Source organism: Phocoena sinus, chromosome 4 (genome assembly GCF_008692025.1).
Source record: "Phocoena sinus isolate mPhoSin1 chromosome 4, mPhoSin1.pri, whole genome shotgun sequence".
Taxonomy (NCBI): Eukaryota; Metazoa; Chordata; class Mammalia; order Artiodactyla; family Phocoenidae; genus Phocoena; species Phocoena sinus.
Window position 1 is genome coordinate 75435823 of NC_045766.1, and position 23560 is coordinate 75459382.

Here is a 23560-nt window from a genome sequence, read left to right on the forward strand (position 1 = left end):
TACTAATGCCTGGCTGGGGACACTCGGCAAGTTTTACTCCAGTCTGAACCTTGAGCTCCTCGTCTGCAAGACGAGAATAATGCCACCTACCTTCCAGGGTGGCAGTTGTGAAAATTAAATTAGATGCTTTATATAAAACAGTTAATGAGATGCCTGGCACCTAGGTGCACAAGCAGTTTCGTTCCGTTTCATATGGCCAGGCTCAGAGCGGGCCTCAATAAATATTTGTTGAGTCAATAAATGAACACATATACCAACAGATTAATGAACCACGCTAGCAGCTGCTCATGGGATCTTGCCTTTTATTTAGCAGCAAGTGGTTTGGGGGTTTATAGACCAGTAATTCTTTTTAACATTATAGTCCTATAGAGACATCCCAACTTTTATTTATTTATTTTTTTTTTTGGCAAGTAAGGTCCTTTGGGGAAAAAAAATTATTGTATATTATCACACTTCTCTTTTTTTTTTAAAAAAAAAAAGGCTTTAAATTCCCAAAGTATGGGAGTACTCTATTATTAGAATTGAGAACAGTCCATAAAATTGGTGAAATTGAGTGGGGTCTGCTTTGGGGATCTGCAGGGAGAATGAAGGATCTGCACTTGTCCTTCTCCGTATCGAGTGGTTGGGTGACCTTGGACACCCCCCTTTACCTCTTTGGGCATCGTCTTCTTTATTGGTGAGGAGTTGGGCTGGAGCAGAAGGTTCGGGTCTCTGCCAGCTCTCACGCTGATGGAATAGGCTCCTTAAGGGAGCAGCGGCCCGTCACCTGTGCACCAAATAGCCCCAGTCATTTCTGCACCATTGCCATGTTGCCTGTGAACCTGCCTCATTGGTATAGTTTGCTTAGGCTTTGCTAGAAATGATCTTTAGTCAGTGAGAGAAGTTGCCTTGGGGTCTCCCTATGTGTGGTCTTCTTGGGCAGAGAGGTGAGAATTGGGGTCTCCACCCCTCTCTACGGACAGAGCTCCTATCGGATTCCGTGACTGAGCGAGGAGGCAGCCTCCTTGCAGCTGGAACAGAGCGTGGATGTTAAGGACTAAAGGAAGGGCCCTGAGCAAGAGAGTTTCCCTTCCGCCTGGCTCACACTCCAGGCCAGACATCAAGAAACATTGTCAATAAAGGACCAGTTGGTAAGTATTTCCAAATTTGCAGACCATGCAGTCTCTGTCACAGCTACTCACCTCTGCTGTCATGGCACAGAGCTCAGCCAGAGACAACATGTCAATGAATGGGTGCAATAAAACTGCAATAAAACTTTATTTATGGACACGTGAATTTCACACAATTGTCACACGTCATGAAATATTCTTCCTTTGATTTTTTCCCACCATTTAAAATATGAGAAACTGTCCTTAGCTTTTGGGCTATACAAAAACAGGCGTCAAGTGGGATTTGGCCCACGAGCAGGAGTTTGCTGACCCCTGGTCTACACCTCTCCAAACTGAAAAGCAGCCCCACCTTGCTCTTTGGCGAATCTTGGCATTTTCACACTCTTCCCACTAGAGGGCGATCATGCACAAGTCGGGGACCCTTGGCCGCCGACTCTGATTTCACCAGTCTTGGAGCTGGGAGTTCTGTGTTGCCTAATTCTGAGTGCCCTGAGCCAACAACTCCTTTCTGGAGCCACCATTTCACCCCATGCTTGTGGAGCCAAAATGAGCTGTGCTCCAGTAAAAGGAGAGCTCTCAAACAGCTTGTTGGCACAGGTTTCAATAGCAGAGGCACTTAGATGGCAGTCATGGGATGTACTGGTATTCCCAAGGAAGAGAAGTTTTAGGTACACACACACACACACACACACACACACACACACACACACACGGGTGTTCAGTCCTCTCAGTAGCACGATCCTGGCCCCTGGCTCTCCCAGCCCCCAGCCCCACCTCTATGAAGTGCAGTCGGGCCAGCGGAATCTCTTTCCTCTGGCCCTGTGGCTGACTTGGCAGTGCCTGTCATGGAGATGTGAAGTGTTGCTATGTGCAGAAGAAAACATTGGATTGCAGGGAGAGGACCTTTTTCTGCACTTTCTCCCTCTGCCACTGCCCACCCCCAGTTTTATGATGTGCAAACCAGGAGCCTGGGCTGACAAGGGAAGGAACTGACAGTTGCTTCCTATATGGTGAATGGAAACATTCCTGCTCTAAGGCCAGGATCTTCAGTAATGAGATTCTTTTTTTTTCTCCTGGAAATGAAAGCTCACATCCTGGAATGATAAAATCCCGGGAACTTATAGCATTAAAGAAACCACTGAATTTCACGCCACACACTTCTGTCTCCATGCAGGACTTTATGTGACCTGAATAAAGGGCCCTCCATGCAAGGGACTCTTGGAAGAAAGGGCCAGAGTCGTTTTTTAGTTCCCTGTATTTATCTTTTCTGTGAATCCTAAAATGCATGTCATTGCAGTGTTAGGTTGAGGGTGCAGAATTGCTTCTGGTAAATATCTGCAATGGGAAATGGAATCATTGATTCTGGAGACATCTAAAAGGAGCCGGGAGCCTCATGTGCAGTCTGGGTGAGGTCTGTTCTGCCTGAGGCTGGGCTATGGGCCAGATGACCCTGTCAGATTCTTTCCAGGCTCAGGACTCTGTGAAGTCTAGGATGTGGATTTGGGGACTGTTTATTTAAACAGAATGCACAGGACTCTGTCCCTTTCCTGCTTGCATTCTAAGTGCCTCCAGAATCTGCCCCCCAAGTCCTACCAGCCCCAGCCTTGCTCCTGCACACACACAATCACTCCCTCTCCTTTACCTCCCTAGCACCTGCCTCTTTTTCCCCTCCTCGAACCTCTGTCCAGTTGGCTGGGGGTGGTCCCGACACATCATTAGCCCTCAGTGGGGCTGAGCAGGTATGGGGAACATGGCTGTCATGACAGCAGCTGCCCTGCTGAGGACAGGGCTCACACCCTGCCACTGGGTGCTCCCTGCCTGAGCCTTCCTGTGCTTCCCTCCACAGGGCAGCCCATCCAGTATGCTCACTCCACCTGCGAGGCTGGCGTGGCTGAGCTCCACATCCAGGATGCCCTCCCAGAGGACGATGGCACCTACACCTGTCTGGCCGAGAACACCTTGGGGCAGGTGTCCTGCAGCGCCCGGGTCACTGTCCATGGTAGGAGCCCCTGGGCACCTCTCTGGAAGCACCTTTCCTGCCAACACATCTGCTTTGGAGAAAGGGCACCTCACCTAAAGGCAGGTGGAGGCGATGGCCTCCAGGAGCTCACAGTGACCAGGGTCTGCCATGGGAGATGGACATGCAAGGCCAGTCCCCACCCCCTCACCCCACCAAGGCTGAGGGAAGATGCAGGGGAAAGAGGCAAAGACTCCCTTGACTCAAGAAGCTTCCAGTCTGGTAGGCAGAAAACCGCACGCACTGAAAGACAAAGTATCCCTGGAGGACTTAGGCTCTCACAAATGACCCCTCACGCCCTGGGGGACACTGGGAGACACCGGATAACGAGTACCAGTTTTGAGGCTTCCAGAGGGCCACCGTTTGTCCCCCTTTTCCTTCTGCCCTTGCTCCTCCCCAGCGCCCCAGGCTTGCTCTTATACCTCACCAGCCTGGTATCCAGTAATCTGATTATTATGGTTGTCCCCCATTGATCAGCACCAATCGCTTAGTCCCAGGAAGTCCCTGGAGAGCCACAGACTCAAGACAGAGCTGTCTGGGCTGTGGTATCGGCAGGCATGGTGACAGTGCCAGGGAAGGACTTCTTGGGCCCCAGGTGTTCAGGTAAGCCTGACTCCCCAGCCCCAGCTGAGCCCGGGCCCCCAGCTCCCCCGGTGACTGGGGCCCGGGTGCTTGGAACAGATGCACTGTGCCCTGTTTTTCCAGCAGCCTAGCAGGAGACATGCCTTCCCGCTCTGTTCCCGCAGGGCTCGGCCTCCTGGGGAGAGTCTCCCCGTATGTGGGCAGCAGCAGCCCAGGGGTGGGGGGCAGTGCTCTTCGTATCTTACATAGAAGGGTCTGAGCGTCTCAAGAAATCAATGTCACTTGCCTAAGCACCCCAAGGTCGTGAGCCACACTGGCCTTTTGAACCCGGGTCCCCAAAGCCACTGAAACTTCCTGCCCTTTTGCAGAGTGCAAGTCCCCTGGCCCCAGAGTGGGGCTGACCCTCGCCCCCGGGGCTGGCCATTGTCGCCCCTAGGAATAGAGGAATGGCACTGGTGCCCTGACTTGGCTGCGGCCTGGCTGCAGAGGCTCTCTCCAGCCTCTCTGAGTTCTCTGCGATTCCTGTGAAGTGCCCGTGTGCACTGGCCAGCCAGCCGGGGACTGGCCCTGCTTCTTCCGAGGAGGCCCTCCCACTCGGCCTGGGGGCTGTCCTCCTTACCCCCAGGTCTGTGGGAGGGGCAGGTCCTGGCTGGTTGCCCATCTGAGCATGTTTCAAAGCAGAAACAGAGAGGTCCCCGGCAAGAACTCTGCCAGAGCCACGTGGATCTGCTCTGAGAGCAGCCCTGTGTGAGCGAGGGCCCCCTCCCAGTGTGGGGATGGACTGGCCTGTGAAGGCCAAACAGAGGCTCAGCTACCATAAATGGTGAAGGAGGCTGAGACGTGGCCGAGCTCAGGCTGCTGTGCTGGGCTGCCTGCACAGGGTCGGGGCAGGCCGAGCCTGGCACCGTGACAGCCCTGGCTCTGCTCCCAGGGTCCCCAGGAGGCTCCGGTCCACGTCCCGCACCAGCCTCAGCCGTGGAGTTTTTCTTTCTTTATTGGCAGCTTCTTTGGCTGCCGTCTCTGGGCCAGCTCAGGGGGAGGGAGACGACTGTGGTGGAGGCATTAGTCCCCTACTATGCCGACCACTGTCCTGGCCTCTCCCTCAGCTGCCCAGGCCTCCTGGCCTTTTTCTCCCATCCGTGTGGCCCCAGACCACGGCTGGGGCGTGGATTTGGAGCACCTGCCCAGGTGTGAGTCCTGAGCACGGCTTGCTAGCCCTGCCGCTGGGCTGCTGTTTCCTCTCCGGGCGTCACCTTCCTCTTCTGTGTGATGGGGACACTGAGAGTCACCCCAAGTACTGCGAGGATTACATTAACAAACACACTAATGATCTCCAAACATGGGACGTGCTCAGTAAGTGGGTGCCTTTATGACTGTCCAACGGAGTCCCGACCTTTAAACAGATGAACTCCCTTCAAAATGCAAGTCTGAGGAGCAGTCTTACCAAAGGATCAACTTTGCCACACTGGGTGGTTGTTTGTCTGTCTGTCTGTCTGGTCGTTTGGTTTTGGTAAAGGGAAGAGAGAATCAGAATCAGAGAAGGGAAGTGTAGGGCCACACACTAAAGCCATAGCCTGAGCATCCGTTCTGGGGGCTCTGGCCACGAGAGGGCGCCATTCGGCAATGGCTCTCCCTCCCCTGGTCTGGTTTCCAGGGAGGAGCAGGTTCCCGGGCAACTTTTGCTGGAGGAGAGCTCAGCAGATACTTTGTTGAAGGCCAGACATGGGTGCTCTTTCTCACCTCTTTAACCTTTCGCCAAGGTTTTGCAATCATCCAGAGACTGCTGGCTCAGCAGTTTCTGGCAATCACTCTGACGTGATTTCTGCAGCCTCTTTTCCCTGCTTTCTCTGCCTTCTCTCCTCTGTAACCTCTTCCTCCCCAAATCTAACTCCCTCCCACAAATGTCACTTCCTCTGGGGTGAGTTCTCTTACCAGCTCTACCTCCCTTATGGTTGTGCTTACTTATCAGCAAATCTCTACTGAGCACCTCCCTGGTGCCAGGCATCGTCTGGGGAAGCGGCCATGAACAAGAGACAGGTTCTGTCTTCCTGCCGGTTACAATTCTGATGGAGAGATGGGCAATCATCCACACCTGGCTTAATCCAATACCGACAAGTGCTATTATGAAAACGAGAATAGAGAGGGGGGTGGAAGGGATCCTTTCTTAGTTAGGTGCTGGAGGAAACCCCTTGGGGAAGGTGACTTTTGAGCAGAGACTTCATGAACTGGATAAAGAGTGCTCCAGGCAGGCGGCACAGCAAGTGCAAAGGCCCTGAGTTGGGAATCAAGTCAGCCTATTTAAGAGACAGTGAGTCTGGAGCAAAGGGAGTGGGGGGCCCAGTGGTAGAGACTGGGTTCAGAGAGAGGCAGGGCATGTGTTCAGTGAATGAATGAAAGAGCAACGGCGGTGGGTGAGCCTGCCCGGTAGTGCAGGGGGTGTTCCCTCCACCTCCTCACATGTCCGGGGTCTCAGGGTTCATGGGAGTGCTCAGCAAACCCACACTCTAGCTCTCAAAAGCCCCCCAACAAATATTCCTGCTTTCCTCCTCCCACACTAGGAAAAATGTCCCTAGTAGTTAACCAGGCCGTGAAAGTCTTCCCTCCCGACCCAGATGGAGCCTAAAGGATGATTAATCTAAGTTCCTGCAGAAGCCAGGAAGATCTGAAGGGGAGTGAATACTTCAGTGTATTTGCACTGAGTCACTGGTGTGGAGGCTTCCTTAGGCTAGAATATTTTAATTTATCTCCCCCTGGAGTATCTTTGTCAGGGCTAAAATTCTTAAGTGACTAGATTTGTTAACCTGCTAATAGTGCCCATTTAGACAGTGTCTCAGCCTAATGGTTTGTTTATTTAAGTGAAGACCTGCTGGGCTCTTAAAGGCACCTAAGGACATAAAATGTGGGTAAGTTAAAAAAAATTAAAAATAAAAAACCTGATTTCTAAACTAAAAAATGAAACTTAATAAAGCATATTTATTAGAGTATTTGTTTCGATAAAGAGCCTCTAAGGAAAGCAACAGGCACCAGGGAAGTCAGCCATTCACTAGGCAGTGAGAGCATCCGTAGAAGCCCAGCTGGTTTTCAGATCAGTGACAGGCTCACTGTGGGGCAGCTTTGAGTACTGACAGCCTCCTGCCATTAATTGGAGGATACTGGCAGGCACTTTGGACGTTGTATAATCTTTCCCTCTGTGAGTTTAAAAACACTGAAAACATTAAAAAATTTTTTTGAGATAACCCTTTTTTGTTAATTTTTATTGGAGTACTGTATAGTTGATTTACAATATTATGTTAGCTTCTGCTGTATAGCAAAGTGAATCGGTTATACATGTACATATATCTACTCTTTTTTAGATTCTATTCCCATATAGGTCATTGTAGAGTATTAAGTAGAGTTCCCTGTGCTATACAGTAGGTCCTTATTAGTTATTTAGTTTATATATAGTAGTGTGTACATGTCAATCCCAATCTCCCAATTTATCCCTCCTCCCCCTCCTTTCCCCCTTGGTAACCATAAGTTTGTTTTCTACATCTGTGACTCTGTTTCTGTTTTGTAAATAGGTTCATTTGTACCATTTTTTTTAAGATTCCACATAGATTGAAAACATTTTTAATACTTATGTCAGCTAAAGAGAAACTTATTGAGGGGAAAGGATATACATCAGTTTTACCTTGTCATTTTTGTTTGTTTTTTAAGAACTTGAGTCCGCCTACAATATGTGTCCAAAGTCTTCTAAATTCTGTGAAGGCCAGCAAATCAATGTTAAATTATTTTATAACCAATATTTTAGTTTAAACAAGTTAATACAACAGAACTGGTGTTGTGTGCCATGTGGGCCCTTCTTGTCACAGAAGGACTTCCAAGTATTTGTTTGTTTCCGTGTCACGGATCTGGAGCCTTATTTTACTAATTGGACAATTAGAGCTACATCGTGGTCTACTTCTACAGCCATTGCAGGTCATCTCTAGCATTTATTTGCCCAGAGCTCTTGGTCGGGAATGCCATCCGAAATTACAGTTTTCTGTTCCTAATGGCAAAATGTGATGTGTGCTTTGACAGTGTGGTGGAGAGTATGGTTCCCAGACATGCCTCGGGAGGGAACGTCAGCTGGCTTGGATGGTTTACCTTTACATTTAGAGTTTGATTATAACTTCTAAGGCAGTAAGACGGCTATGGTTGCAATGATTCCTGCCTCCCATCTGGCAACCCTATCATTACTGGTCAGAGATCCTTTTGGGGATGTCATTCGTCATTGTTTCCTTGCATTCTTTTTCTTGCCGCTTCTTCCCATTTGCTTTTTAGGTTCTGGAGAAATCAATGGGGAGAAGAAAAGCCAAAAGAGAGAGCAAGGCTATGGGGGGAAGGGTCTCTTTTTATGCCCAACGAAGTAGACCTTTTGCTGACGCTCCAAGTAGGTTTATTTGGTTAAGAGACAGACTTTTGTTGGAAGAGAGCTCGCATCCATCCCCGGGGAGGGATTTGCACCGTGCATAAATGCTCTGCAGATGGGGAGTGGCTGGGTGAAGGTAAGCTTCCTTGATGAGCCCTCTAGAGTCAGCAGTCCTGGAACTTAGGGAAAGGAGGAAGCTAGACCATGATCCCTGGACCTTGCTGGATTTTGAGCACCAAATAAAGAAGAAGGGAGGATTGTGCTTCCAGAACAGCCTTTTGTTGGTAATTTACTTAATTTCCACAGTATAACAGGGTTTGGAGTGAATCGGATTTGCTGTTGGAATGGTATTTTGCATTTTTATGACTAAGCAAAATAGCTCAGGTTCAAAGCTTAAGGAAAATCTTCAGCAGATCGGAGATAAACGCAATCATTTTCCCTCCCCCTAACTATGCATCTTCAAAAGGTCCGTGTGGCTGCATACCTGAGAGGAGTGGGGGATGCTAGGAAGTAGGGGAGGGCCCTTCCATGTCCACCTTTATTTGGTGACAACCTGTGGGTCCAGAGACGCTGGTGTCAGAGCAGGGAAGATGCTGAGAGACCGGGCCTGCGGCTCTGACAGCAGGACTTAGTAAAAGCTGTGACAGGCAGTGGTCCCTCCCCAGGTGGGAAGCCCTGGGGAGTGATGCCAAAAATCTTGGCTCTCTGTGCATCAATGCCAAACGGAAATACGGAGACAGTTTCGGAGGAAAAGAAATAGAGAAGCTTTATTTGTTGCCAGGCAAAGAGTAGGCTAGCACCTCAAGAACTGTGCGCCCCACCCCCAGGAATCAGAAGAGGTCTTATAGGTGGAGCTCACAGTCTGGGGTAGGTGATAAGGATCAAAGTAATGAAGGTCTTGCATTTTTCTTCTTGCATTATTTCAAAACAGTCACAGCTGGTGTCAGGCAGCCTGGTAATTGCCTGCAGCAGCTCAGTCTGTTGTGTCTGAGTTACTGGCCCACACCTTTCTGAAATGCAGAATGCTACAAGGGGTGATTTGCTACAAGAGAGTTCAGGGAGTATAAACACCAGGTGCAGGATGTAATTCACACAGGATCAGAGAGTGTTAGGGGCAGGATGTAATTCACATAATGTCAGAGAGCCTTAGAGGTTAGCTTTTGAAGGACAAATCTAGTTACAGACACTACAGATTAGTAACAGTTAAAGTAAAACTAGGATCGATAAATTCTTTCAGGTCAGTTTATGTTTCTTCTCTCACCTGTTCACTGTTCCCTTTATTTTCCTTGTTATTAAGAGAGGAAAAACTTCATTTCTGTTTTTGTTACAACACGGCAAGGACCCAGGGACTTGTACACGGTTTCAGGAGCTCTTAAGACGGTAGGGTATTCTGTCTCTGTTCCATATTTGTGTCATCTGTTTAAACACTTGAAAGGTAACATTCTATAATTTTTTGTTTTAATCTGACACGAGTTTTGAGTGAGCTGGGAGCCTGCTAAGGGCCCTTTTCAAGGCAAACTACTCAATGTGTATGCAAATTCAGATCCATAACCATGGGGGCGCTTTAGAGAGCAGCGTGTGGGCTAGTAAAAGTTGACAGGTGGAGAAAACTTCCAAGAGAAAATTTCTAAGGAGAAATTCAGAATTGTTTTTCTTGCTAAACCCATAGAAAGAGAGGAAGGACCCAGACGGGAAGAACAGGAGAATGACTGCAGTATAGAGGGAGACACTGCCGTCACACCAGCACTGGGACAAAGGCTGTAGGGGCTTCTTAATTTCAAGCCCAAGAGAAGCCAAAGCCCTCACTCGTGTCTCCAGGTTTGAGGAGCAGGGTTATACCGGTTATTGTATGCGAATTCATGAGAAAGGTAACAAATAGCACCTGTTGTGTGGGTACTTAACTTCCCCTAGATAAGAACTTTTCAAAATCTAGTATTGGGTTAATACCAGTTCCTATAAGTGTTGAAACAAGACCACTATCAATCAGCTTTTCTAATGAGGAACATTGTTTTGACAGACAAAATCTAATCAGTTAGAAAAGCTGGTGGGTCTTATTTAATTCCCATAACAACTCCACTTTCCACTTTTGAATTAACTCTGCTTTACAGATGAAGAAAATCGATGCTCAGAGGTCAAGTCACAATAACCCAGCTAATAGGCAGCAGCTCTAGGCCTCCAGCTGCCTCAGCCCATCCGCTTTCTACTTTGCTGCTCTGGGACCCTGAGAAATCATTTGTTTGATACTTTTGCTTCCCCAGAGCAAGAATTTTATGTTTAAGTTCATGACTAGGAACTGTCTTCAAAAACAGTTTCTGATGAGTCAAAACAGGGCAATCATGGCCAAGGAGGGAAAATTCGGAGGGTCTGTAGGGTCAGAAAGCAGTGCTCCCCCGCCATCTCTCTCCTTCCTTTTCCCTCAGTCCCTCTTCCATGTTCCTTCTTTCTCCCGCCCTCTCTTCTCTCCTCTCGCTCCTCTTTCCCTTCCTTAAGTCTTGCTACAGCTTAGTCTATGTGGCATCATTTTTACTTGTCAATAAACTGCTTATAAGCGTTCTTTTTTTTTTTTTAGTTTATCTACTTATTTTTGGCTACGTTGGGTCTTCATTGCTGTGCACGGGCTTTCTCTAGTTGCGGCGAGCAGAGGCTACTCTTCGTTGCAGTGCGGGGGCTTCTTGCGGTGGCTTCTCTTGTTGCGGAGCACGGGCTCTAGGCGCGCGGGCTTCAGTAGCTGTGGCATGTGGGCTCTAGAGCGCAGGCTCAGTAGTTGTGGCACATGGGCTTAGTTGCTCCGCAGCATGTGGGATCTTCCCCGACCGGGGCTCGAACCCGTGTCCCCTGCATTGGCAGACAATTCTTAACCACTGCACCACGAGGGAAGTCCCAGCATTCTTAATCTTAGTTCTTGTCTTTCCCACTGGAGGACAGGCCGGGTCCTTTTCCTTTCTCTCAAAATGGAACAGAGCCCCCAGTACCTGGCTGCTAAGTTTAACAGCAGAGTAAGTCAGTGAGGGAGTAGAGAGCCACTGGCCAATTGACCAAGTACCAGAGCAACAGATAAGTCCACTTCAGATCAGTAAATCTAGGAGGCTTGGCCCATCCTTTATTCCAGAAAGAAGGGCCCCTCTGGGGTTGGTCTCAGCAAAGCAGAGGAAGCACAAGTGTGGGGAAGCCCTGGGGTCTATCTAGTCTGGCCCCATTTGAGCTGGGTAGCAAGTCTGTCATAGGGTCCCAGGGACCCCTCCCTTGCTATTGGTGTGCCATGGCCAGTGCCTGCCTCCCCCAAATGAAGGAGGCTCAGGTTCCCTGAGGCTCCATGGCCACTGGGGCCCTCTCACCTCAGACCCTGGCCCGCCTTCCCCGCCTCAAACCAGGACTGTGCCAGGTGACAGCTAAAGCACAACCCTAGAAGAGACATCTCTAGGAGAATCGGCGACTCTGGGCGTGAGCACAGTGACAGAAAGCTCCCAGTGGAATCTAGGCAACTGGCCTTTGTTCTCAGGACAGGAAGGGAAGCATCCAGACCAGGACTCTGTTGGCCATGTCAGCTCTTAGGACAGACCAGCTTCCTTCTCTAAAGGAAGTATATAAAATCAGGGCATGAACATGACTTGACAAATTAAGTAGACTTAATTTCAGTACTATAATAAGAGGGACCAATTCAAATTCTCACAGTTTGTTTCATACCCACGAAGACCACTTCAAGGGCATTTACGATCTCTCAAAACTGATCCGTTTTGTGCAAGTAAACCATGTTTCTTTTAAAAAGACTCGTGCACTTGCCCAGGCTCGAGGATATTAAAACCTAGCACATAAAGCCCGTTACTAGAGGTAGAAATACAGGCAATATGCTCTTACGGCAGCAACCGTCAACTACAGGTAAGAATTTTTCTGTAACAACCAAATGGATAATCAAATATTGCAACAACTCAAGTATTACTGAGCAAAGTGCATTTCTACCGCATTCAGTGTTGCTCTTCAGTTTTCTAACTTAAAACAGCCTATGATAACTGGCAGCAAAGAAGGTCTTTGCAATAGACTGCCTCTGCTTGAGAACTTATGATGTAATATTGCATGCTGCATTTAATATACTATCTAAACATTAAAGATACTCCTAAAATATTTGTTGGTAGACTATGATTAAGACATTACACTACAAAAAAACCTTATGCAGAAGGAAATCCTAACTGACATGCTTCTGCTTTAAATACTGTGAAAACTTTACAGCAGAATGAATTTTCACAGTGGTTAGGTCAAATGCAGTTATATCATAGCCACAGTATGTTTCCCACAATTTAAGGCTTTGGCTGGTTCTTTTATAGTCAGCTTCTTCTGATTCTTCTTCATCAGCAGTTTCTAGCCAGGTTAGCCACTGATTCACCTGGAACAAAGCCTTGCCTTTCCCTGGAAACTCTTGGGTTCTATCTTCTTTCCAAGCCAAGAAAGCTTCTTCTTCGATCATCTCCATGTCATAGAAGTGAACAAAAAAGAGGAGTAACATGCCTTTCGGGAAGTTGCTATCGTAGCAGTGCACCTGAAGAGCAGAGAGGGCACTAACTTGTAGATCAACGTGATCATGAAGGAATTTCTGCATTACTGGCTTGAAGGAAAGAAGCAGTTGTTTTTCGGAAGGAGCAGGAGAAGAATCTGTTTCATCACTGGGTGGGTTTACTTCACTAGAAATGTACTATAAGAAGCTAGTCATTAAGATGTGCACAAATCCTTTCTCTACATGAAGTTTGGGAGAGATGTTATGTTTAATCCACTGATATATGGTTTGAGGGGATGGATTCAACTTTATTTGCTTTAACAGTTCCTTCTCCAATTTGAGCCTCAGCTCTTTCTGCTGTAAAATGAGGGCATAATCTTCCCTACTTCAGGGGGTGTTGAGGATAAACTGAGAGCTGCAGACATCCTTTAGAATCCTTTAGAATGGTGAGGTGCTAAACTTTGTAAGGAATTATTATAATGTTATCTCAATGGAAGCTGAGACCTTTCAGATCTCTGCCTGATTAAATGTGAATGTCCAGATTTGGGAGACTTTTCTCATCGTAGTTATTGTCAGGTTGAGTTTGCTCAACCAAAAACAGTCAGTTGGGTTAGGAGAAGCACAAAACATTTATTCCTGTACTTATTATGTGTCAGATATTCTTGTAGCTGTTTTATGGGAGTTACTTCTTTGAATCATCTGAAAACCCTGCAGTATTTGTCATGCGTTATACTGATGATGTGTGCTTTACCCTTATCACTGTTGCATGACTGTCAGTAACTGATGAGAACTGTCGTATTCTTATCAGTTTAGAGGAGAGAACACTGAGGCTTAGGATGGGGAACTTGCTTCAGATCACGCAGCTCAGGCTGTGAGTTCACAGCACCTGTCTCCATCTGTCTCTTCTTGTTTTATCTAAGTCCACACAAGAGTGAGCATAAACTGATACGTGGTCAGTCAGCCACAGATGAGCGAGAAGAAGTTGTGTGTGGCTTTGGAATTAAATGACATACACACGCCTTGCCCTTTTCCCCGGCTTTCCCTGCTCTGCGTTAGCTTTCTGCCTTGTCAAGGATCAAGAATGGGGGTCAGCATAGGACATTTGCCCTCGTGGGGAGTTCAGCATGGGCATCACGGGAGGTGGCTGGCTCCCTTGGAAGAGACAACCTCCAGAACACCTTGGCCTTGCAGTCAGGAGACCTGGGGTGAGCTCTAGGTCTGCCTGTCACAGGCTCTGGGACCTTGGGCAACTCCCTTCACCTGAGCACGTCCTGGCCTCACTACCAGTAAAGTGGGGCGGTGGGGTTAGGACTGGGGTTTCAGGATTCAAGTTAGGGATGCTTCTCTCAGGTCACCTAGAGGAAGCTGCTTGTCTCAAAACTGACATCCTTGTTGGCTCCTGAACCCCAGCGCAGAGTATAGTTGTAGGGGGTTGGTTTTCTCACTCTGTGAAGATTCTGGGGAGGTTGAATGCTGGGGATGACTCAGCCACCCACCAGCCCGATTCACCGTAGCTCTAGTCCCATGTGACCCTGAACGGCAGGTCTGAGAATAGGTTCATTCTGCTCATTTCCTCCCAGTCGCTTCCCTCTTCTCTCCTTACAGCGGGGCTTCGGGGAGGCAAGAACAGGGTCAGAGGCGATCGGTGACATTGGAACTAAATGCCTACCAGGGGCAGTTCCCACAGATTCAGGCACTCTCTCTCATCTCTCTCTGAGGGAATGCAGTGAAATTTTGTTCTCAAATTGCTTTAGATTTACTTTAGATATATCCATGATATTTTTAAGCAACACATTTGTATTCCTAACAGTATTTCCCTTAGGTTACATCAAAATGAGTCTGTAATCCTGGGGTGAGGGTCCAGGCTCTGTTTGTTCTTCTTTCGCTGATAAACCCACCAGCTAATTGCGCCCAAGCGGGTAGGTGTGAGTCAGCTCTCGTGCCAGCCTCACACACCTGCGACTATTGATGATGGATGGCCGGACAAAGTATTTTCACAGATTATCTCTTTCAAACCCCCAGGTCCTGTGATGATACTATTATTACCCTAAATACAGACGAAGAAGTCGAGCTTCTGAGAGAGGCAGTGACTTGCCCAAGACCAGGACCCAGCTTCAGATCCTACATTTCAGTGACTTTCAGAGAACCAGTGAGCTGCCACCTGGGAGTCAGTGCCCAGGCCACTCTCTCAGGACAGGGAGCTATAGATAGGCATTTAGTCCCCACTGGCCGAGACCAGTAGGGTGGCCTGGTTTTGCCAAAGCCCCAGGCCAGAAAACTGGGCAGTAGAAAGACCCAGGAGATGGTGGGGGTCAAAGAGGAGCTGCACTGGCTTGAAGGAAAGGGAGCTGGAGTTTTTGATGTTTCCACAGCACCTAGGAATAAGAGCCCATCTGCAGGGAGCTCTGCGAAGCTGGGGACTCTGGCTGAGACAGCGGAGAGGCAGGAACAGGGAGGGCCCTGGACAGGCAAAAACATTTTGTCCTCGAGCCTTCTCAGTCTGTGCAAGACAGGAAATTCCTCAACTCTCCTGAGGCAGCCTGCTTCCCTGGCTACTGCCACTCAGTCAGAGAAAGGAGATCTCTGCATTTCCAATATTGGGCCCCCGGAGCCCACTCCTGGGGCCTTCTAACAAGGCCAAGCCTGCCAGGCTGCCCCCTGTCAAAGGCAGTGATGCCAGGGGCTGAGACAGGATGACTCTGAGAGCCCATCCTCTGGTCATAGGCCCTGTCTTCCCTTGCACTCTGGCTCCACTCCCTTCACACGGCACGGGGAAATTGTCCTCCTACCTACCTGGTCTCCCCAGCCTCTCTCACCCTCATTCACAGAAGCCGTGATGGGTGTGCTCTGCAGTGCACCATATTTTGTTTTCAGTGCCAGCAGATAAAAATCTAGTGGCCAGTTTGGAGTTAGGCCTTTCCCAGGTATGGAAAGCACCCTGGAAATGTGTCCTTATGGCTGCAGGCTTCCAGGAGAAGGTCTGGTATGTGTGGCCCTGTGCTAAAAAGAACTCAAAATACCACAGTCCCTCTTCCCCCAAACTTAGAGTTTAACTTAGAGATACCATAGCCTTCTTGGTCCCTACCCCTGCCCCCCTCCCCCAAAGACAAAAATAAGAAGGCTAACAAAGAGTTATTGAAGGTCAAAGCCACCTGGCTCACAGGACGAAGGGCAGGATCAGAGACGGGGCAGCTGGGAGCTTGCCCTGCACGAGGGCCATCCTGTGTGGGAAAGAGACACCAGCCCAACCTAACCTTACGGCTCCTTCCCCTGTGCGGCTCACACGAGGCAGGTCAGAGCCCGGCGCAGGGAGGATTCTAAGAATAATGGAAAGCCTATTTGTTAACCCATCTCCCCAGCGAATGGAGTGGGAGTGAGTAGGCCAGCCCTGAACCCAGAGAGCTGTTCTAGTTTTTGTCTTTGTCTAGCCGGTGCACTCCTTCCCCCTCCCAGAGAGAGATTCCGCCACCACCCCCCCACCCGTTTTGGTTGTACAACAAACTGCATCTATTTATGGTGTTTAATTTGAAGGCTTCACCCATGAAACCTTCACCACAATTTTTAAAAATGAACATCTCCATCACCCAAAAATGCTTCCTTGTTTCCCCTTACAATCCCTCCCCACAACGCCCGCCCCAAGCAACCTTTCTGTCACTATATTTTGCATTTTCTAGAATTTTATGTAAATGGAATCATCCATTAGGTACTCTTTCTTCGCCTGGCTTCTTTCATGCAGTGTAATTTTTGTGAGATTTGTCCCTGTCGTAGTGTCTCTCATTAGCGCTGAGTAGTATTCCATTGTACGGATATATCATAATTTGTTTATTCATTTACTTGTTGATGGAATATTTGAGTTGTTTCCAGTTTGGGGCCGTTAGGAATAAAACCGCTATGAATGTTTGTGTGCAACTCTTTGTATGGATATGTGCTTTCATTTCTCTTGTGTAAACACCCAGGAGTAGAATGAATGGCTCATATGCTAAATGTATGTTTAACTTTTTAAGAAACTGCCAAACTGTTTTTTTTTTTTTTTTTTTTTGCGGTACGGGGCCCTCTCACTGCTGTGGCCTCTCCCGTTGCGGAGCACAGGCTCCAGACGCGCAGGCTCAGCGGCCATGGCTCACGGGCCCAGCCGCTCCGCGGCATGTGGGATCTTCCCAGACCAGGGCACGAACCCGTGTCCCCTGTATCGGCAGGCGGACTCTCAACCACTGCGCCACCAGGGAAGCCCGCCAAACTGCTTTTAAAAGGCTCTGTACTATTTTACACTCGCACCAGCAGTGTAGGAGAGTTCTAGTTGCCCCACATCCTTGCCAGACCCCAGTACTTAGGTTGATCAGTCTTTAATTTTAGTTATTCTAATTATGTAGCATCTTTGACTTTCCTGAGGTGCTTAAAATCTCAGGAGATGGTAAAGGAGCATCATGCAGTCATAGAAAACAATGAGGAAGCTCTCCAGTTCTGTTTTATGAGAAACATCAACATACAGAGTCAGCCCTCATGGGCTCTGCATCTGCGGATTCAACTAACCGCATATCAAAAATATTCGAGAAAAAAAATTCCAGAAAGTTTCAAAAAGGGAAACTTGAATTTGCCGCACTGGCAACTCTTTACATAGCATTGACATTGTATCAGGTATTATAAGTAATCTAGAGATGATTTAAAGTGTACAGGAGGATTTTAGGTTTTATGCATTTTATATAAGGGACTGGAGCATCTGCAGATGTTGGTATCTGCAAGGGGTCCTGGTACCAGTACCCTGCAGATACTGAAGGATAGCTGTATTGTTAGATGAAAAAGCAAGATGCCAATCACTGTGTATAGTGTGCTATCATTTTTTTTAAGAGAAGAAAAATTAAAGAGTATACCGATATGCTATTGTGTGTTATACACATGGACCGTCTTTGGCAAGGTGAACAAGGAACTGAAAATCGGTTGCCTCTGGGGAGAGACATTTGGCCAGAGGACAGGGGTAGAAGGGAGACTGTACACATACCCTTTGTACCTTTTGAATTTTATGTTATATGAATGTATCACTTATTCAAAAGAGTAAATACAATTTAAGGGGGAAAAAAGTCTCATAAGATGCCAAGTTTTGGCTCCCCCACTCCCAGCCTCCATCCCCTGGAAGTGCTCCTGGGGAGCCAGAGCCTAGGTTGGACATGGCCCTACAGAGGCCTCATCCTTTCCTGCTGTGAGGCAAGAGCACTGTCGTGCCACACAGGGAAATGGGCACGCCTTGTTCCTAGGCGTCTCCAGGGCCTCCCGAGCTCCTTATCTGGCAGCGGTCAGTTTCTGGCGGGAACTTGAGCCCCAACACATTCATGTGCTGAGTGCTCATTCGTCTGTGTCTGCAGAATGAATGAGTGACTGTTCACCCCACATTCTTTTGCCACGCAGAAAAGAAGAGTGACGAGAAGAATGAGTACCTCCTGCCCACGGCCTCCAGCAAGCCCGTCGCGCCCCTATTCCTGCAAGGCCTCTCTGATCTCAGAGTCATGGATGGGAGCCAGGTCACCATGACAGTCCAGGTGTCAGGTCTGTCCCTGCATCTCTGTCCCCGGGGTATACGTGAAAACGGGCATGGTTGCAACATGGGCTTTGCTTCCCGACATCCCGCTCAGATCACTGTCTACCAGAAAGGCAGCCTGGGACTGTCAGTCAGTGGGCCCAAAGAAGTGGAGCCTCTTGGTCCCTCTCTTCTGCTATCTCTGGGCTGGATTTTCTGGATTCGAGGTTAAGTGGTCCAGGGAAAAAGATGGCCATGCTAGAGAGGTGAGAGATTAACTGAGAACATAGTATGGCCAATGTAGCTGGAAGATTGTGAACACAGGTCCAAAACCAGATGATGTGAGAACTTTCTAACCCTTGGAAGGTAAGTCTCAGTTGCTCTACTCAAATGTTAGGGTGAGAAGATAGAACAGGGGTCCTTCTCAAATGGATGGGGTGACACGAGTGTGGGATTTTACTGTTTTTGCTAGAAGCCGGCAAGCGAAGCCTGTGGAATATCCTGGGACAGACTTACTGACGCGGGCTCATGCTGGCCTCTGATCAGTCCCGCGACAGCCTGGAGGTCCTTTCTGGCTTTTCAGTTCCTTTTGAGTTGCAGAAGCGATAAAGATGAGTTGGGAGAGAATCCATGGGCTCACCCTTTTAGGGATCCTAGGATGAACTCCCTGCTCCCTGCTGAAGGCAGTCCCGGGACAGTGCAGGCAGAGGCTGGGTCCCCTCCCCTGCACATACTCCTCGAGTTGATAGAAATCAGAGGTACCCTGCACCTGGCCTCCAGACACATGCTGGCTACCCCATCAGAGACAGATGGTGGTCTCCTCTGTCCTTGAAAGGGCTTGATACCACGCAGCCTCCCTCAGCAGCCGTTCCCGGGGACTTGCTCCCCTGGAAGCAGAGTGCAATGGCTCAGCTCTTTCTGCAGAGGAAACCCTCACAGGTGGCCATTGTTTTATGCCCAAACCAATGGCTAGAAGCTACCTGGGGAAGTAGACTAGTAAAAGTGAAAATGCTCTCCACCATGAGCTGGGTTTAGAAAGCCTGGTACCCATCGGGAAAGCCTGGTACCCATCTTCACCGTTGGACAACATTTGTATGGTAGCAAAATGAAGCGCTAAGGGAGCTTTCCCTTGGTGAAAACTGACAAGGGAGTTTCTGTGAAGTCCCCATGGCATTGCCTGGGCATGTACACAAGGTGTGAGGTGTGCACAGCGGGAAACAGTGTGGAACCCACTGATCCAGCTACCACTCAGCATTATCAAGCAGTTTGAATTCTAATTTTAAAAACCATTCTTCTAGGTTTCCTCTTTTATCTCTGAAGTCATATTTTTCACTTCTGGATTCTTTCTGGTTTCCCCAAATCTGTTGTTAAGTAATTACAATGAACATGCATTGAGTACTTTCTTTGTGCCAGATGTTATTCCAATCAGCGTTTCTAGTGGGCTGCTAAGGTATTAATTTATTTAATCCTCCCGGTGAACCTTTGAGATAGATAGGGTTAGAATATGTTATGGATGGGAAAACTTATGCAATACAACGTCATAGTATTAAGTAGAGTTGCTGCACAGCCCAGGGAAGCACCTCCCTGACGAGCTCCCCTGCCTCTCCTCCCCGTTCAGGGAACCCACCCCCTGAGGTCATCTGGCTTCACAACGGGAATGAGATCCAGGAGTCAGAGGACTTCCACTTTGAACAGAGAGGCACTCAGCACAGCCTTTGTATCCAGGAAGTGTTCCCGGAGGACACGGGCACTTACACCTGTGAAGCCTGGAACAGCGCAGGAGAGGTCCGCACCCAGGCCATGCTCACAGTGCAAGGTGAGGCTGACCCGCTGACCAGCGGCGGTCAGGGGCAGGGGCAGGGAGGCTTTGCTGCCATGGTCTCTCCAAAGGTGATTTGGAGGCGAGAAAAGCATGTGAGTCTACTTTGTCCCCACCACGGACCCCACGCTCCCTTGGTCCCATCCCAGCCCCGGTGGCAGCTCCCCATCCTACATCTGAGGCTGTGGCTGAGTGGGGCCACCCTTCCCTACCTTCTGAAGCTCCTGCCCTCTCTGGGGTACTGGTGTCAAGCTGTGGAGAGTGCTGGGAGAGATATCTCCTAACACACTAACACTTTGGCAGTGACAGATGAGTTACGGGCCTATGATGGTCCTAGCCTTTAGAGAACCCATATTTAAGAGGAGAGACAAATTAAGCACGCATGAAGCAAGTGACAGCCCTTAATCATACACACGTCACGCAGATCATTGGCACATATGCCGGTGCCCCTGTACCTTCTGGACAACCTCCCCATGCTTTGGATATACAAATTCATTTGTTAATATTATCCTGTGAGAAGTAACTAAGACAGATTTGCCATGAGAAGGATGTGCTCTACCTGTATGTTCAATGAAAGTGATTTCTGGACAAGCTGTTCTGTGGGTAACACTCTGTCTTCCGACCTTCACTGCCGTGGAGAGTTGAGTGAGTGCTCTCTGCTGAAAGGCCTCCCTCTCTAACTCGATCCTTTGCTAACTTCAGAGCCTCAGGATGGCACCCAGCCCTGGTTCATCAGCAAGCCCCGCTCCGTGACAGCCTGCCTGGGCCAGAGCGTCCTCATCTCCTGTGCCATAGCTGGGGACCCCTTCCCCACTGTGCACTGGCTCCGGGACGGCAAAGCCCTCTCCAGAGACACTGGCCACTTCGAGGTGCTACAGAATGAGGACGTGTTCACCCTGGTTCTAAAGAACGTGCAGCCCTGGCATGCCGGCCAGTATGAGATCCTGCTCAAGTGAGTCTGCATGACCTGCCAACCTCCTTTAACCCCTACCCCCCAAATTCCTACCTCCCGGCAAAGTCCCTGCCTGGGACTGGGAAGCCAGAGGAATCACAGAGTAACGTGGGGTTGGTTCAAGGTAAAGAAGGTGCAGGCTTGGTACTGCTGCTTTTGTTTCTTCCACTTCAGTACAACAGAGGTTCACTGAGAGCCTTCTCCTCTGAGCTCAGTTCCCCAGAGTCCTCTGTCTTATTACATCCTGGCTTTTGTTCCCCCATTATTTGGTATATGAAGACTATGAAGGAGGGAAGATAGATTCAAATTGGAAAAGCAGCAGGATAGAAGGAATGTGTTCATTATCTACTGCAGAGTAACAAATTACCCCCATACATAGCAGCCTCAGACAACAAACAATTACACTCTCATAGTCTGTATGGGTCAGGAATTTGAAGCTGCTTAGCTGGATGAGTTTGGGCTCAGGGTTTTACGCGAGGTTTCAGTGAAGATGTCGGCAGGGGCTGCTGTCTCTGAAGGCTCGACTGAGGCTGCAGGGTCCACATCTATGATGGCTCACTCACAGGGCTGTTGGCAGGAGGCCTCAGCTCCTGGCTGTGTGGACCTCTCCCTAGGGCTGCTTGAGTGTCTTCATGACATGGCAGCTGGCTTTCCCAGAGTTGGTGGTCCAAGAGAGAGAACTAGTTGGAACTTGCAGTGTCTCGTATGACCTATCCTTGGAAGTCACACACCATTACTCCTGCTACACTCTGCAAGAAGTGAGTCGCTAAGTACAACCCATACTCCAGCGGAGGGGAATTAAGTTCCACCTCTTGGAGAAAGGAGTGTCAAAGAATTTGTAGACATTTAAAACCACTGCAGGGACGTTAACTCTCCCCATTCCCTCTTCCTCCCTTTCAAGGTCTTTCTAGGGAACATGGGAAGGTAAGCTCCATGAAGTCACACTGCCGTGTTCCCAGTGCCTAGAACAGTATCTGCCCGTAGTCAGCATTTGGTAACTATTTGTTATATGAATGTGATCCAGAAATGTTCTTCTACCTTTAAAATGTTCTAACTCTTAAAATTCCATGCCAACCCTGGGTTGACAGAGACAGAACGCCAGCCCCTAGGGTTGGTATGAGCATTGAAGAAGAGCACTTGTCTGCACCTGGACTCTGCAAACAGGTTGTGCCACGTCCTGAAGGTGGCTGGACTGCTCTAGCTCGGGTGCCTGGCCACTTTGCAAGGGGCTTGCTCTCCTGGATCAATCATTTCCCTGTACTGAGTCCATCATGTTCAAGTCTCTGAGCTCCGTAGCAATATGGCAAAGCTACTGCCGTGATGGAGCATTGTTCCTACAGTAATGACAAAACCCAGCGTGTGCTCCATCGGCTTGGGTCCTTTCTGGGCATGTGCTTTATATTTGCATCATTAGCTTTTGCTGTATAACAGATCATCCCAAGACTTAGTGACTTTTAAGAGAATACCCATTTATTATTCATTGGGCATCTTTGGATCTGCTAGGAAATTCTACTTAGCTGGGCAAGGCTCAGCAAACCTCAACTGAGCTAATAACATGTCTGTGGTCAGCTGATGAGATGTTCATGGGCTGACTGGTCATCCTACCACCATCAGCAGTATGCTCAGAACACATCAACGGCCTTTGCCTTGTGTCTGAACCATTTATTATCAGGAAGACCAATCTGCCTCCAAAATGGAGAGAAGATAGTTCCTTCTTCCTCTAGGCCAGTACAAACAGTGGAAACTGATGGTATGTTAGAATAGAGCTTGTCTGTATGAAAGGAGTGGTGCTTGGAGATAATACTCATGTAATCAAGCTAGACATCCTAGAAGAGATGAGGTTTTTGTGGGATTCTGAGGCAAATGAGTAAAGTCTCGTTGGATAGGCTGAGCACGAGAGGGTAGGAAAGAACAAAGCAAGGCTGTGGGAAGTCTGCCAGGCCAGAGTGGAGGGTTGCACTGGGAGGTCAGCAGGCAGACTGTCTGGGCCCAGCTGGGGACAGTCATAAAACTTAGACTGTCCTAGTTGCAAGGGACTTCAGAAGTTATCTAGCCACCTCCTTGTTTAATAATGGGGGAAGCTGAGGCCTCAGGGTCACGGCCACCCAAAGGTGAGTAGCAGAGCCTAGACTGGAACCCTAGCTCTGTCTTTAAATCAGATGCTCCTCCATTCTTTGTTTCAGTGCACTGGGAACTTGGGAAGCCTGGGACATCGCACTAGGGTCCCCACACGTGCAGCCCTTGCCCCTTTTCCCTCCGCAGAGTCCAGCCTCTTCATTCCTTTGGGAGGCTGCTGCCCTGGCCTTGGCTTTGTCCCCAGTGAGAAGGAGCCAGTCCGTGGAAAGTTGCCCTGGGGAGTGTGTGCCAGGCCTGCCAGGGGGCCCGCTGCCCTGTGGCTTTTCTCAGACCCAGACCTAGAGAGAAACCAGACCTAGACCCAGGACAGAATGCCTTTCAAGGAGGGAGACTAGGAGGCTGGGAGGAAGCCAGGCTGAGGGTGGGGGTGGGACAGGTACTCTCTGTCCTGCTGAAGTTTGGGGTACATACGGGTGGTTGGTTTCTACCTCCCCTTCCCTCCCCTAGCCCTTGTCTTCTGAACTAAAAGGGGAAATGTCAAAAAGTCAGCTCCAAATTCCAGCTGAAATATTTCAAAAATTGATACTTGCCAGGAAATTAGTTCTTTAAGCTAATTTTGC

General features: G+C 48.8%; 1 protein-coding gene across 7 annotated transcripts in view; it reads left to right on the forward strand.

The window, feature by feature from the left end:
• The window catches only part of MYLK (myosin light chain kinase), a 271416-nt gene that overhangs the window by 163999 nt on the left and 83857 nt on the right, over positions 1–23560 (forward strand). For all 7 annotated transcript variants that reach the window (XM_032629951.1, XM_032629944.1, XM_032629948.1 and 4 more), the window contains 4 exons: positions 2956–3108; positions 17985–18122; positions 19712–19909; positions 20615–20864. In XM_032629951.1, the coding sequence (XP_032485842.1) occupies positions 2956–3108; positions 17985–18122; positions 19712–19909; positions 20615–20864 (739 nt within the window). The remainder of the gene's footprint in view (positions 1–2955; positions 3109–17984; positions 18123–19711; positions 19910–20614; positions 20865–23560) is intronic.